At 40.0% G+C, this 12,500-nt stretch overlaps 1 protein-coding gene across 1 annotated transcript in view; it reads right to left on the reverse strand.

Moving 5' to 3' along the window:
• LOC137996423 (dynein axonemal heavy chain 8-like) overlaps nucleotides 1-12,500 on the reverse strand; it is a 99,425-nt gene that overhangs the window by 8,350 nt on the left and 78,575 nt on the right. Inside the window, exons 73-87 of the mRNA XM_068841809.1 lie at nucleotides 12,119-12,274; nucleotides 11,165-11,202; nucleotides 10,610-10,781; nucleotides 9,717-9,862; nucleotides 8,875-9,060; nucleotides 8,252-8,363; nucleotides 6,489-6,665; nucleotides 5,440-5,576; nucleotides 4,386-4,484; nucleotides 4,152-4,287; nucleotides 3,768-3,854; nucleotides 2,630-2,815; nucleotides 1,482-1,679; nucleotides 690-803; nucleotides 1-109 (exon numbers count right to left, since the gene is read on the reverse strand). The exon at nucleotides 1-109 is cut by the window's left edge and continues 3 nt beyond it. Coding sequence (XP_068697910.1) covers nucleotides 1-109; nucleotides 690-803; nucleotides 1,482-1,679; nucleotides 2,630-2,815; nucleotides 3,768-3,854; nucleotides 4,152-4,287; nucleotides 4,386-4,484; nucleotides 5,440-5,576; nucleotides 6,489-6,665; nucleotides 8,252-8,363; nucleotides 8,875-9,060; nucleotides 9,717-9,862; nucleotides 10,610-10,781; nucleotides 11,165-11,202; nucleotides 12,119-12,274 — 2,053 coding nt within the window. The remainder of the gene's footprint in view (nucleotides 110-689; nucleotides 804-1,481; nucleotides 1,680-2,629; nucleotides 2,816-3,767; nucleotides 3,855-4,151; nucleotides 4,288-4,385; nucleotides 4,485-5,439; nucleotides 5,577-6,488; nucleotides 6,666-8,251; nucleotides 8,364-8,874; nucleotides 9,061-9,716; nucleotides 9,863-10,609; nucleotides 10,782-11,164; nucleotides 11,203-12,118; nucleotides 12,275-12,500) is intronic.

Consider the following 12,500-nt stretch of genomic DNA (forward strand, 5'->3'; position numbering starts at 1 on the left):
TTGTTGCTTCAAATTCTCGTTTGACTGCAGCTGGACTTATCCAATAATCAACCATAGCACTTAGGCCCTGGCGGTCAAATTCGTCGCTCATACTCCTACCGTATATCACCTATTATCCACAACACAAGTAAAGAGACAATTAAAGACTGAGAGATCACGTTGGAGTAGAAAGACTCCCATTTTTTGTTCACCTCTATTTTATTTATTTATTTATTTATTTATTTTTACCTACAAATTTTCTTAAAAATTTACCATTTTGCTAACACCTAGTTACAACAATCGTTCCGTACGGTAACCACACGATGCTGACAAACGAACAAAGACTATGACTTTTCAAAATTTGATCACGTTGGAGAAGAAAGACTCCCAATTTTTGTTCACCTCTATTTTATTTATTTATTTATTTATTTATTTTTACCTACAAATACTCTTAAACATTTACCATTTTGCTAACACCTAGTTACAACAATCGTTCGGTACAGTAAACCACACGATGCTGACAAACGAACAAAGACTATGTCTTTTCAAAATTTGACCACTTTGCCAAAGAGGCACTACATTTGTTTGACATGATAGCTATATACCTTTCTGTTCATGTTAATGATTTCTTTTGTTCAAGTGAACCAATATTTTTAAGGAACAAAAGAGTCTTTTGAGGAAATGAAATGACATTTTTGCGGTAAAAATACCTCTGTTAACATATAACGCAGGCCATTCCACTGAATACTCTTGGCCGAACCAGCAGGCAGAGAGCTTACGTCTGAATTTTCCAGGAATTCTCGCACAACCAGGTCCAATGCTTGCTGTGGCAAAATAACGCAACAACATTCAGTAATCAGGTTAGTTACTCACATCGTCTTCTGTGAGTCTCGTTGTCAGGCCTTCGGCTTAATCTGACCTATTAAGCTCTCAACGGTGCCAATTTAAAAAAGCTAAAAGAATTATCACTTTACCAACGACACGAAAGTTACATGCAAGAAAAAATAACGATTTCCTCACAAAGTTGGTCGCAAATTTTCAATCTACCATTGAGAGGTAGCGCACCTACAGTACGGCCCGCTGTACAGCCCGCTAAATTTTATACTTCGACAAAACATCATCTAGCGAGTTTTTCATGTCATTTCTGTTGCATAAACTTGTACTCAAAACTGTAACGCTAATCCCAGATTAAAAATTAACCAATGAGTTTTTGTGTCTACTCCCAAATGCTGTTCAACGCTGATATTCGGCAGAACTTTACATTAGAAGACGTAAATCTTAAATAAGCAAAAGAAACTTTCACCAAAAAGTTGAAAACATGAAACAAAAATTAACGCTAATCCTGGAGTAAGTTAATCGGCTTTTGAACAACCGGGCCCAGAGCACAAGAAATGCGTTAACAAAGAATGAGAATTTAGTAACGACTCATATCAACTGCCGACTTTAACGCGAAAGAGATTGTCAAGAGAAAACTTTACAGCAAATCGAGTCACTGCACTGACCCAAAGCTCCGCGGTCCCCACATGCCTGAGGTCCAGTGTTTTATTCCAGCCTGCCAATCCATATCTTGACCGTAACCTGACCAAACTGTGTAACATACACAGGTTGTGAAGCAGTGCAGGCCACTCTTGACGGGAACTAACTCGCAGCAGATCACTATCCACCCACTGAAGAGAACGCTGTAAACTGTCCTTTGCATTCTTAAATAGAACGGCACAGAATTACAAAAACTGATCAAAAGTTTTAGGCCAGAGGGAGCACGAACGGGCTATAAAACTTTCAAAACGAAATGTAGACGTGATTCTAGCACATATCTGGCTGATAGTTTCAGCAAGTGTGCCTTGTGGATACCTACAGGCGACTCCAACGTGAATTGAACCCATGACCTCTGCGAAACCGGTGCAAGTTGTCCATGTTCATAAACAGCGACCACCTTTACATTCTTTTGTATTTGTTAATTAGAACTACTGCCCTCGTTTTGAAACAAATGTTGTTTTGAGATTTGCTCGTCGTAGCGAGGCTAGAGAGGCTTATTAGCATTGAAACAAAAGAATATCTTATTTGGCCGCCATTATGAAAGAGGTCTATGCTCTACCAACTGAGCTATGAAGCCACACAGTTGGTAGTCTCCTTCGCGGCCGTTTTTTGGATGTCACGCAACGGTTCTTTGGGGGGAGCGTTGCGTGACATCCAATAAACGGCTGCAGAGCAGACTACACAGTTGGGAACAGTTCAATTTGTTGGGTTTATTTCAACTTTTAACTATGATCAAGTTCTTTTTTTTTGGGTCTCGCTTCTCTCTTCCATGGAAGCATGGTTGTAAAAGTGAGCGGTTAAAGATTCCATAAATGGAGGCCGATTAATTAATATTTTGTATTAATTTTAATAATAAGAAAAGGCTTTTTTTTATTTATATATATTCGCTTGAATTCTTTCCATAGTAGCGAGGCTAGAAAGGCTTATTAACAATAAAACAAAAGAATTCTTTCTTGGGCCGCGATTTACGTCAAAGGTCTATATCTTTCCCAACAAACTGACTCTTGTGCTGTTCAATTTATTTTCAAAATCGATGAACACGGATAAATTGAAGGGGAAATCACAGAAGACTTGAAAGCTATTACTGGAATCCATTATGTAAGGAGAAACGTACCTTGGGTGAATCGGCTACAATCTTAACAGCAGACTGCAGAAGTGATGAAGGTATATCTGGATGAGGCTGAACTGACACCCACAGTCTAAATTCACTATCTACTGCCTTGGTTTCCTGCATGAAGGAGTCCAGAGCTGCCAGCAAACGAGGGGCGTTATGAGCGTTGTGCAAAAGAACCCAGTAACCCTGCAAAATAAAGACGAATAATGTGGCCATAAGTCAGGTCTTCCCTCATAGTTTAGACGTAACAAAGACAGCTCATTTAATGACTAGACTAGACTAAAGGAAATTGAAAAAAAAGGACAATAAAATAGTCACACATACACACGCACGTAGAATGTAAAAAGAAAGCATACCAAATTTGAAATATGAGAATGCGCAAACTGATGCGAATACGCAATATTGAACTATACAAGCTAAATACCAAAATGAACAAATAATTCAACGCAATAATGCTAAACAAGGATATTTAATATTTTACCACAATTGCTTGTAATCTCGCAATCTGATTGGCTAATTTGCAGTTGTCGATAAGAGTCTTGACAACGCTGTACGCGTCATGCTCGCGTCATTTTGTCACGCAATGTAATAGCCAATCAGGAACGCCCATTTTGGGAAATAAACCAATCATATTGCGAGAAAGTTATAGACAACGCTTGCTCTTTCTTCGTGTCATGACTTTTTGGTCACGCTGTGAAATAAAAACTTTCTTTGGCGTTGAATATTGTGGTAAAAAACAAATCTTGTTGTGGACACACCCACAACATTTTGACCACTATGATGACGAATATCGTTGTCGATAAAAGTACAGACAACGCTGAACCACTTTCGATTTGTTAAATTTTTCCATAAGCTCGTTGGATATGAGATGGTAAATAGCTAACGGGGTGCGTATATTGAATTGTTTCAGGTTTACAAAACGACTGGCACGATCAGTTTCCATACAAGGTCATAGGGTTTGCAAGCTGATAACTGAGATTGAGTGAGCCAATGACAACGCTATAAACGCAACGCAATATCCGCGAATAAACATTTAATAAAGGATAGGGATGTTATGACTGTTTTGAATAATTTAGGCTCCGTAAGCATTTATGAATGAATAAATTAATTTTCACAAGCCATTCGGCTGGTACAGTACCTGCACCATGGCTCTGTGAATCATCTTCCTCGCTACACGCTCCTCACCAATACGAACATTTGCTAAAGCAAGAACATGAAGTTCCACCTGTCAACAATAATACAAAAACAACGCATCACCAAACAAGATCGAAGACCCTAGCGGCGGGATTCGCGCTGGAATGTTACGCATGTTTACTCCAATTCTTTGATTGCACTCACGTGATAAGACGGCCGTATTGCAAAATTCGGACTGCTCAGAGAACCAATCAGAATTCTCCTTTTCATCTCGGACCAGTTTGCCTATATAATAAATAACCTTGCAGGAGCATGACAATCCTACGGGAGAATCTTTTTTCTCCTCCAACATGACGAGGTCAAATTGAATACTCTTTATAATTCAAACCTGCTTCTTTTGAGCTCCCTCAATAACCAGCTTTTCCACCATGTTGGCTTCTTGCGTGTATAGCAGCACAATGGGCGAACGGCTTTCGCTCTGACGGAATGCGAATGGCAGATCCAGCGGCATTTCTGAAGTGTACCTGTCAATTACAGAAAACACGAAAAGAATGTTAACAGAAAAAGAATCAGGCAAAGTACTGACCAATGCTTATCGAAATTTAATTTTCAAGTTTCTTACTTCCTTCCAAGAACAGATGTAACAAAACAGATAGCCGCTTGCATCAGGCGATCCCCTCGAATGGATCGAATTACCATGAAACGCTGAACTAACGTATATCTGAAAAGGAAAAACAGGTCGAGTGATAATGGTGTGGTGAATTTCAAGCCTGGTAAACTAATAAACCGGTCTTCTCTAAAACAAGGGTTAAAACCTAAGAATGTAATTAAACATACAAAAAAAAAAAAATACTCAATGAAGAATAATTCGGTTGAATCGCTCAACCTTCACCAGTTTGCATGGCAGTGAGTGGTTACATAGTAGTCACATAAAAGAAGAGCCATTCACTCATTGTCATTCAAACTGATACAGCAATGTTACGTTTTGAGTTTTACCCCTTTTATGAGAAAGATTATGCGGTATTTGGAACGTGGTGTAAACATTTTTTTCCCCATGTAATCCTAGTCGTTTACAAGACTCACGTAGCCTGCCTAAAGTTTTTAATTTTCCAGCTTTCACGAGATGCCTAAAGCTAAGAAGCAGAGCATGCCCGGGTCACTATCGATAGATACAAAACTTCTAGGAAATGTTTCATTTAACGACGGTTGTCAGTTTTGATACCAGTGTCAATGGTAGGCTAAGGGGCATCCTTTACTTTCTCTTTACTGAGATCGTTATAAGCCGTGGATACACGGCGTTATAGAAAAGTCGAAACAGAGGTTAAACTCACAGCCAATTGAGTGGGAGACCAGTGCTCCGAAAGCTGCGCACCTGTCCAACTAGTCAACGCCTTTGATACACGGCAGCGAAGCAAAGGAAAGATTGATGTGGTCCTCACACTCAACAATACATAAAGTAAATATCTCTTATAGGCACTTGAAGCCGCCTGAAGTTTTCAAGTGTCTATAAGAGACAATTGCTCAGATTCTCCAGTTAAGAGCGAGGATCACATCAATCTTTCGTCTAGAACCCGCAATTGAATTATACATTTCTTTCACTGAAGCAAATGACGTTGACGCAAAAATGTGATAAGCATAGGTGAAGCATGCATGCCAGATGTAGGATCGTAACATACTTGTCATCCAGCCCGTCAGGAAGTGCAACCATTTCAGGTTTCTCGTGTTCAGTGATTTGTCGCCACTGCGTTTCGCGTCCATCTTTGGACATCTTATCAAATGCGTCCTGAAACCACTCGAAATGATGCGCCAACATCTACAAACAACAAAGAATCAAACCATAGTTAATAGAGGGGAATGGTTATGAAACCCGACAAATTTCTTTGTTGTAAGTTTTTGTTCTCTTTTTTGGCCTTGACCGTGCACAAAATACAATAGTTGTTTACTCCGTACTGAGGAACTAACCAACAGAAACGTGTTGGTTACGTAATTCATGCAAAGTGTATGAGCGCAAAACAAAAGATTGTGCACGGTCGTGGACCTTTCCACCTTAATCTTGGCATCTTTGTTTGCTCCTTTGATGTTTGCCGAGCTTCCAAACCAGTCCCCTCTATTAACTATGACCAAACTGACAAAGGAAACTCAAGCTTACTTTCCATGGGCTAAGAGAATAATCCAGCGAGGTCAGCCTACTTTTTCTCACCAAGGATTTACGCTCAAATACCAAATTTGGTAGGTTTGAATGGTAGACAACCCAATACGCCAGAATGACCTCCCAAGCGTAGATAGCACAGAAGTAGGTCTACCTCGTCATTTTTAGCACTTTTTAAACATGCGATTTAAGGGAGATTGAGATTTGTAGGGTGGCTGGAGGCTGAATTACGCTCCCTCCCCAAGGGTAACTTCAATACTAGGTCTATGTAACGCCGGACATTTTCATACATTAGGCTATTTTTGGACGAGTTCTTAAATAAGACTTGGCTTGCACAAATGACCATTTTCAATCCCATGGGTAGCCATTTCTGGTAAAAGATTTGTGATTAGCTAGAAAGGACTGGTTTCGCGGCAAAATTAATCTAAAAATAACTCGGTCTGTAAAAACGCCGTTCCAGTTGCACGCTCCTAGTCATGGTTTCCTGGTGACATGGCAAATTCGCTTGGACGTTTAAAAGTAAAGTTTCGTTGTTTCGTTACGGAAACAGCAACACAAAATGAAAAAGGAACCAACCTGTAAATTAGAGAATTGTTCGTCCAAAAGCCAATCAAAAGGCTTCTTCGCGAGAGTGCGGGATGGAGCCTCTGATACAACACTGGGTTGGAGAGCGGTCTTGACTGCTGCACCAAAAGTAGGGTGAATCAAAAACTCACGGTCACCAGGACCCACACGACCATTTGAATCTTCAACCTACAAACGGACCCATGACAGTTCTGGGTAAGTCTGGGGCTGGGTAATAATGAGATTTTAGTTTAAAGGGAACCTCCACTCCAACTTATGAATGATTTTAAACCTAACAAAATTATGGTTGCAATGAAATAAGCTCGACAGTTTTCTCCAAAAAAAAAAAGGTGTGCAGGTCGAAAAAAAAACTTTACAATCACTTATTTTCACTTTCAAATTTCCCGGGCGCCTCCATCTTGGATAATTGTGACGTGTTCCGGCTGCCCTTGTTGTTCTCACACAAAGAGTTTTTGTTTTGAAACAATAGAGCAATCACCACACGTCACAATTATTCAAGATGGCGGCACACGCAAAATTTGAAAACCGAAACAAGCGTTTTCGACTTTCATTTATTTTAGATACAAACCTTTCTCTTATAAAAAAAGTTGGAGCAATTTTGCTTGTAAACATGTTTTGAGGTTTAAAGTTATTTTCTTGTTAAGTGGAAGTTCTCTTTAATATTTACCATCTCCATCACTGCAGTTGCGAGAATAAAGAGTGAATCAGATGTGTTATGGCCTGGGTGGGATCCCAGCACAGTCACAAATAAGTCTATTTTTAGAATACCCGTTCCCGCGAAAACCAGTTGTCATGTCCCTGAAAAAAAAAAAACATGGCGGAAGCAGTCACGCGTGACATGGCTTTTTCTGATTGGTTAAAATTGGCGGCCCTTTGTTTGTTTCGCGCGCTAAGTGTATCTAAAAATAAATCCATTTGTGACTGTGCTGGGGCAAGAGCGCAAAGTGATAGATCAACACTCTTATCTAATTCACTCTTGCGAGAATGCAAATCTTTCGGCAATTTCAGTACTAGCAGTACAGTGGAATGACCTAGCTCCTACAAGTCTCTAACAACACTGTGGTAGAGCATACGATCTAGAAATCGAAACGTCGCAGGCTCGACTCCTGCAAAGGAACACTGGGATTTTTTTTTCGAAAACCTTCGAGTCACCATCATAGATGTAAGCCTGTTTGTTTGGTGCCACAAAGAATCCCTCAACTCTTCTTCTTTACTCACGTGTTACTTACGTCACAAAGTACTCCGGAACCCTAGTCTATGGAGGGTATTTAAAGTAATCCTAACTCTATCGAGTAATCCTGTAGCCATTTAAGGCTGCTATTTTCATTGGTCCTTTTGACCTGCGGCTTCTTCCGTTATCAGGGCTACAATAGGTGCATTGCAAAGCTACAGGCCCTCCCACTCAATCCCCAGGCCTTTGATGGTGTAAATACGTTTAGACTGAACTCATTGACTCATTTGACTCATAAAACATGCGTTCTCTATATAACTGGCGTGCATATGATTATGCTGCAATGGGCCCTTTGCAGCTGGGGATCACATGGTACAAAAACCGTCAAACTTGAGAGCAAATTGCGCACTCCGACATCAAAAACAAAATGAACGGTGAACGATGCATCATGGTTTTTTCAAACAAGTGAGAGTAACAGCGATAAAAAGTCACCTGCAAGAAATAGTTCATGAATACAGAACATTAAAAGTCTTTCCATTTCACTACACACCTACGCCGGTGGTATCGCTTTAAAGTATCTTACCTCCAGTGCACAGAGCAGAGCAAACGGAAGTCTGTCTCGCTCAAACAAAGCTCGTGCTGTCGTGTAGAATGAACTCTGAGTTAACCTTTCCACCACTGCTTTGACAGCAGACCTAAACAAGAAGAGATAAAGTAATGAAGTTATTTTAATCAAAATAGAAACCTCTCCCACGAGATACAGTGTATGAATAGAGAGAACCCTCAGCAACATGGCAAAACCGAGCGAAACAGATACATCATAATGTTAAATATCTTTTCACTATCAGAGGCGATTAGTATAGAAATCTGGGAGAGAGTACTGTCCTGACATGCGAAATGTTTACTTCCAGTTAACGTGCGTGGCTCAAAAATGTCGCGTGCATGGGCTCCCTACTTTCGTCCACACAGGTAATCTAATAACCACTTCATAGCGCAAAGCAAATGCACGCAGTTTGCGCTAGGTGAGGGAAAACGCATGCATAAAGGCCGCAAATGATTTTTACTCGAAATCTGATTGGCCGAGACTGTTGCACGAGATTTTAAAGGCAACAATCAAGCGCAGTGATACAAAAGAAAATCAATCGTGGTGTGACCTAAACACTTAAGAGAAATCGACTGTAACGAGCTGAACAGAATCATAATTACCTTTCCGAGTGCTTTATAGCAGCATCAAACACAGTCAAAAATTGAGCGAGAGAGGTCTGGTAAGCAGGGTTAATCTCTGCCATAATTCTTGCTACATCAAACATGACCGCCGCTCTGCGTGCGATTGGTCGGTAACCCTCACGTGATTGAAGAATAGAGTTCTCAATGCCACGAGCGCGAGTTTGGCTAAGGGTAAAAATAAAAAAAAAACTTACAAATTAAAAGAGCATAGCTAGAAGTGTCAACAGTTGACCTCAAATTTTTACACATTTAACTGGTTCCCTTTTTTTTCGCGCTCAGTATTCTCAACCAAGTTATCCCAAATGATGTCAATCAACATCAAAACAGGTCGTAAAAAAAATTATCTCCAAGGGTCTATTCTCGGACCGATGGTTTTCCTTCTGTTTGTCCTCTCCGCGTTTGTAACTCAACTTTGGATATCTCTGAGGACGATAACATACTTTCGTCAAATTCAAACCGTTGGAGAAACATGTCATCACTAAATAATCTATCTCGGAGAAGTAGAGAAATAGGCTTACGAAAACAAAAAGGTTGTGGGAAAGCGTTTGCAGAAACATGGATCAAAAGATCAGTAAATTAAAACTTAAATCAAACAGCACAGAAATCAATTAAGTTGCAGATCATAAACTTCTTAGATAGGTTTTAGATTAGGATCTAACTTATGACGTGCATGTTCGCATATTATAGAAAGAAGGCGTCATGTAAGAAATAACCCTGGCAGGGAGCAAACAGTCGATATCGACAAAACGTTATGAAACTCAGTTTGTACTAGTGACCAATGTGCCTTTTAAACTAGAAGTACTGAGAACGTGAGTTCCTACCCTTCAACGATTTCCTCGTGCTGTTTCTTGATCGAAGCAAGTTTCTTGGTGGCTGCTAAGTTGTAGAGCAAACGGTGTCCACTTCCTAAGCTTTCTAAGATGTTCTCTTCTGCTTCTCGCAGTCCTTCTATCAGCGTCACCATTTCCTGAGGAAAACAACGGTACAAAAACGTCAACTTTTCATCAAAATTTTACCTAAGGATTTGTACACGACTCAAATAATGAATACTGGGGAGGTTTCACTATTTAGTCAAGGGGGTTCGGAAAATTTCCCTCCTTCGAAGGTGCTCGACTATGCGTAGCAAACAGGCAAGAAACGAGCCAAAAAAGCAAATTTCAACTTTATGTTAGCTTTATGCCTTAAACGCGATACTAAATCCCTGTGTTGTTCAATCTGCAAAAACGATACCGTTTAAAAACGAATCTTAGAATGACTGCTCGAGTGACATAATTACAGCAGTTATCAGTCAGACCCACCCCTCAACGACTTTTTTTAATTTTTCGAAACTAAATTAAGGCGGATGTCGATCAAATGTTTGCATGACAAATTCCACTGCCGTCAAGTAAACAAGACCATTGCCATGGAAACATTTGATTGACATCCACCCATATTTAGTTTCGAAAAATGAAAAAAAGTCGTCAAAGGGCGCGTGTGACTAATAATCGTTGTAAGACAAGAGCTACTTAAAAGAAAGTTACTGTGGTATACTTATATTGAGGCGAACGAGTTAACTCCGATGGATTGATTCGGAATTGCACTGAAAGTAAAAGCTTCTCGGGATGCAAGGGTTATAAAATGTGTCAAAATGAATGTGTGTATCCTAATGAACAAATGTAAGTACTATGGACATCTTAGATTAAAGTTGTTTTTCATTTTATTTTCCTCAACTTACATCCACCACTTGTGTCCGAGTATCCTGCATCCGGGGTTTCTCAAGTCGCAAGAACCGATCCAGGAACATCTCCTCGAGACCGTCACGTGACTGACTAAACTCAACCACATTTACATATGCTGCGATGCTTGCTGGGACAGCCTGACAGGAAAATGTTGTAGCCATAACCAACCTAGGAAAACAGACAATATTTGGCTTGAACAACAACAAAAGCAAAAGCAAGGCTGCGAACAGTCTTGCTTTTAACAAAGATATTAACCCTTACAGTAATTTTATGAATCGTACTATGTATTTTTAAGGAACACAGAGTCGTTAATTCGTGTTCCTTCTTTGTCTTTTCATTTTCATCTTTCATCCTCTTAATTCAAAGTCTTCTTCTTTCTTCTTTACTTCGAATTTTTTAACATGAAATGTTACTACTAGCTTTAAGGCAGGAGCGCAAACTTCAACTCGTCATGAACGCGATTCCATTCAAACCAAGAGGTCTTGATAAACGGAGAAGAGACTACAAATAGAGTTTATTGACTGTTTTGGGACATATTAACTTCCACTTGCCTGAACCCGGGTTGACATTCGATTTCATGTTCACCAACCTGGAAGCAAGTCAAAATATTATTAAAGTCCACGTTAGGCCTGATAATGGGACAATGACCTAGACAGGGGTACTATTAGAGCAAACATTTCCTTGATCGAAAAAGGATTTCATCTTCGTGTAAAATGTGACTAAGAGTGGTACTATGATCAAAAACACCTAACTGGCAAAATTTTGAGCTTTGAGTTTTATCCAAAGGCTGTTTATTTCGAGTGTTAGTTTTGGATTTCATGGTCCGCCATTACTCACGTTCAAAACTGGCCGATTGGACCTCAGAGAGTTGGATCTAGAGAAAATGACGTCATTTACTCACTAGCTTAAAATTTCAGCGTGTAAACGCAATTTATTATATATGCAAAACACGGGTTGAAAAGTCTGAAAGCCCGAAACTCCCGTGCTGCATATTAATTAGGCCGCGTACACACGAATTGCATTCTTAAACTAGTGAGTGTTTGACGTCATTTTCTCCTCGACCCAGCTCTCTCAAGATTTTAAAGTTAGTAATCATCATCAGTCCTTTTTGCGCCATGGGACGCATAAGGCCTCTGCAGTCTCTCTCCAGCGGGAGCGGTCTTGTGCCACCTTTCGAATTTCACTCCAGGTCAGGTGCATGGACTTGAGTTCTTTCTCCGCTGACCTTCGCCAAGTTATTCTTGGCCTTCCCCGTTGCCTTTTCCCCTCTGGTGTCCAGAACAACAACAGTTAGTAATGGCGGACCAATAAATAAGAAAATTCCAGCAAAAATAAACAGGTGTCTTTATAAAATCAGAACTTAAAACTTGGGTGAGTTAGTGTTTAGTTAACATAGTTTTGAAATCCAAAGGAAAAACAAAATTTTTTTTTGGTCGTAGTACCACTTTAAAGCAGAAATAAGCAAAAAGGCCAAGTCCGAGTTCAATCACTCCCTCAAAACTCACCGAGAGTTTGAAAGGAGCCTTGGATGTAAGAAATCTGTAGCGGCTCCTGAGAATACAGTTGAATCTCCTGTCATTTTCCAGTTCATTCACGTCAACGTCTGTCACCACCAGTGTCGTGCCCTCCATCAAACACGTCTCCAGGTGTCCTCGCAATTCCTGTTAAAGGTTTGAAAACATCAACCAATTGATACTTCAGTCAACAAATCAAGCAGTCAATCAATTGATTGACCAATCGGTCGGTAGATACTCGACTTGAGCGCAATGAAAAATACGACTTTTAATCAACTGCTGCTTATTTCCATTTCCCACATGCATGACCTTTCAAAGAACTAACACAATACTTCATGTCGATGCCGCGTGTATTAAGCTTGCTGATCATTCG

Source organism: Montipora foliosa, chromosome 3 (genome assembly GCF_036669935.1).
Source record: "Montipora foliosa isolate CH-2021 chromosome 3, ASM3666993v2, whole genome shotgun sequence".
Taxonomy (NCBI): domain Eukaryota; kingdom Metazoa; phylum Cnidaria; class Anthozoa; order Scleractinia; family Acroporidae; genus Montipora; species Montipora foliosa.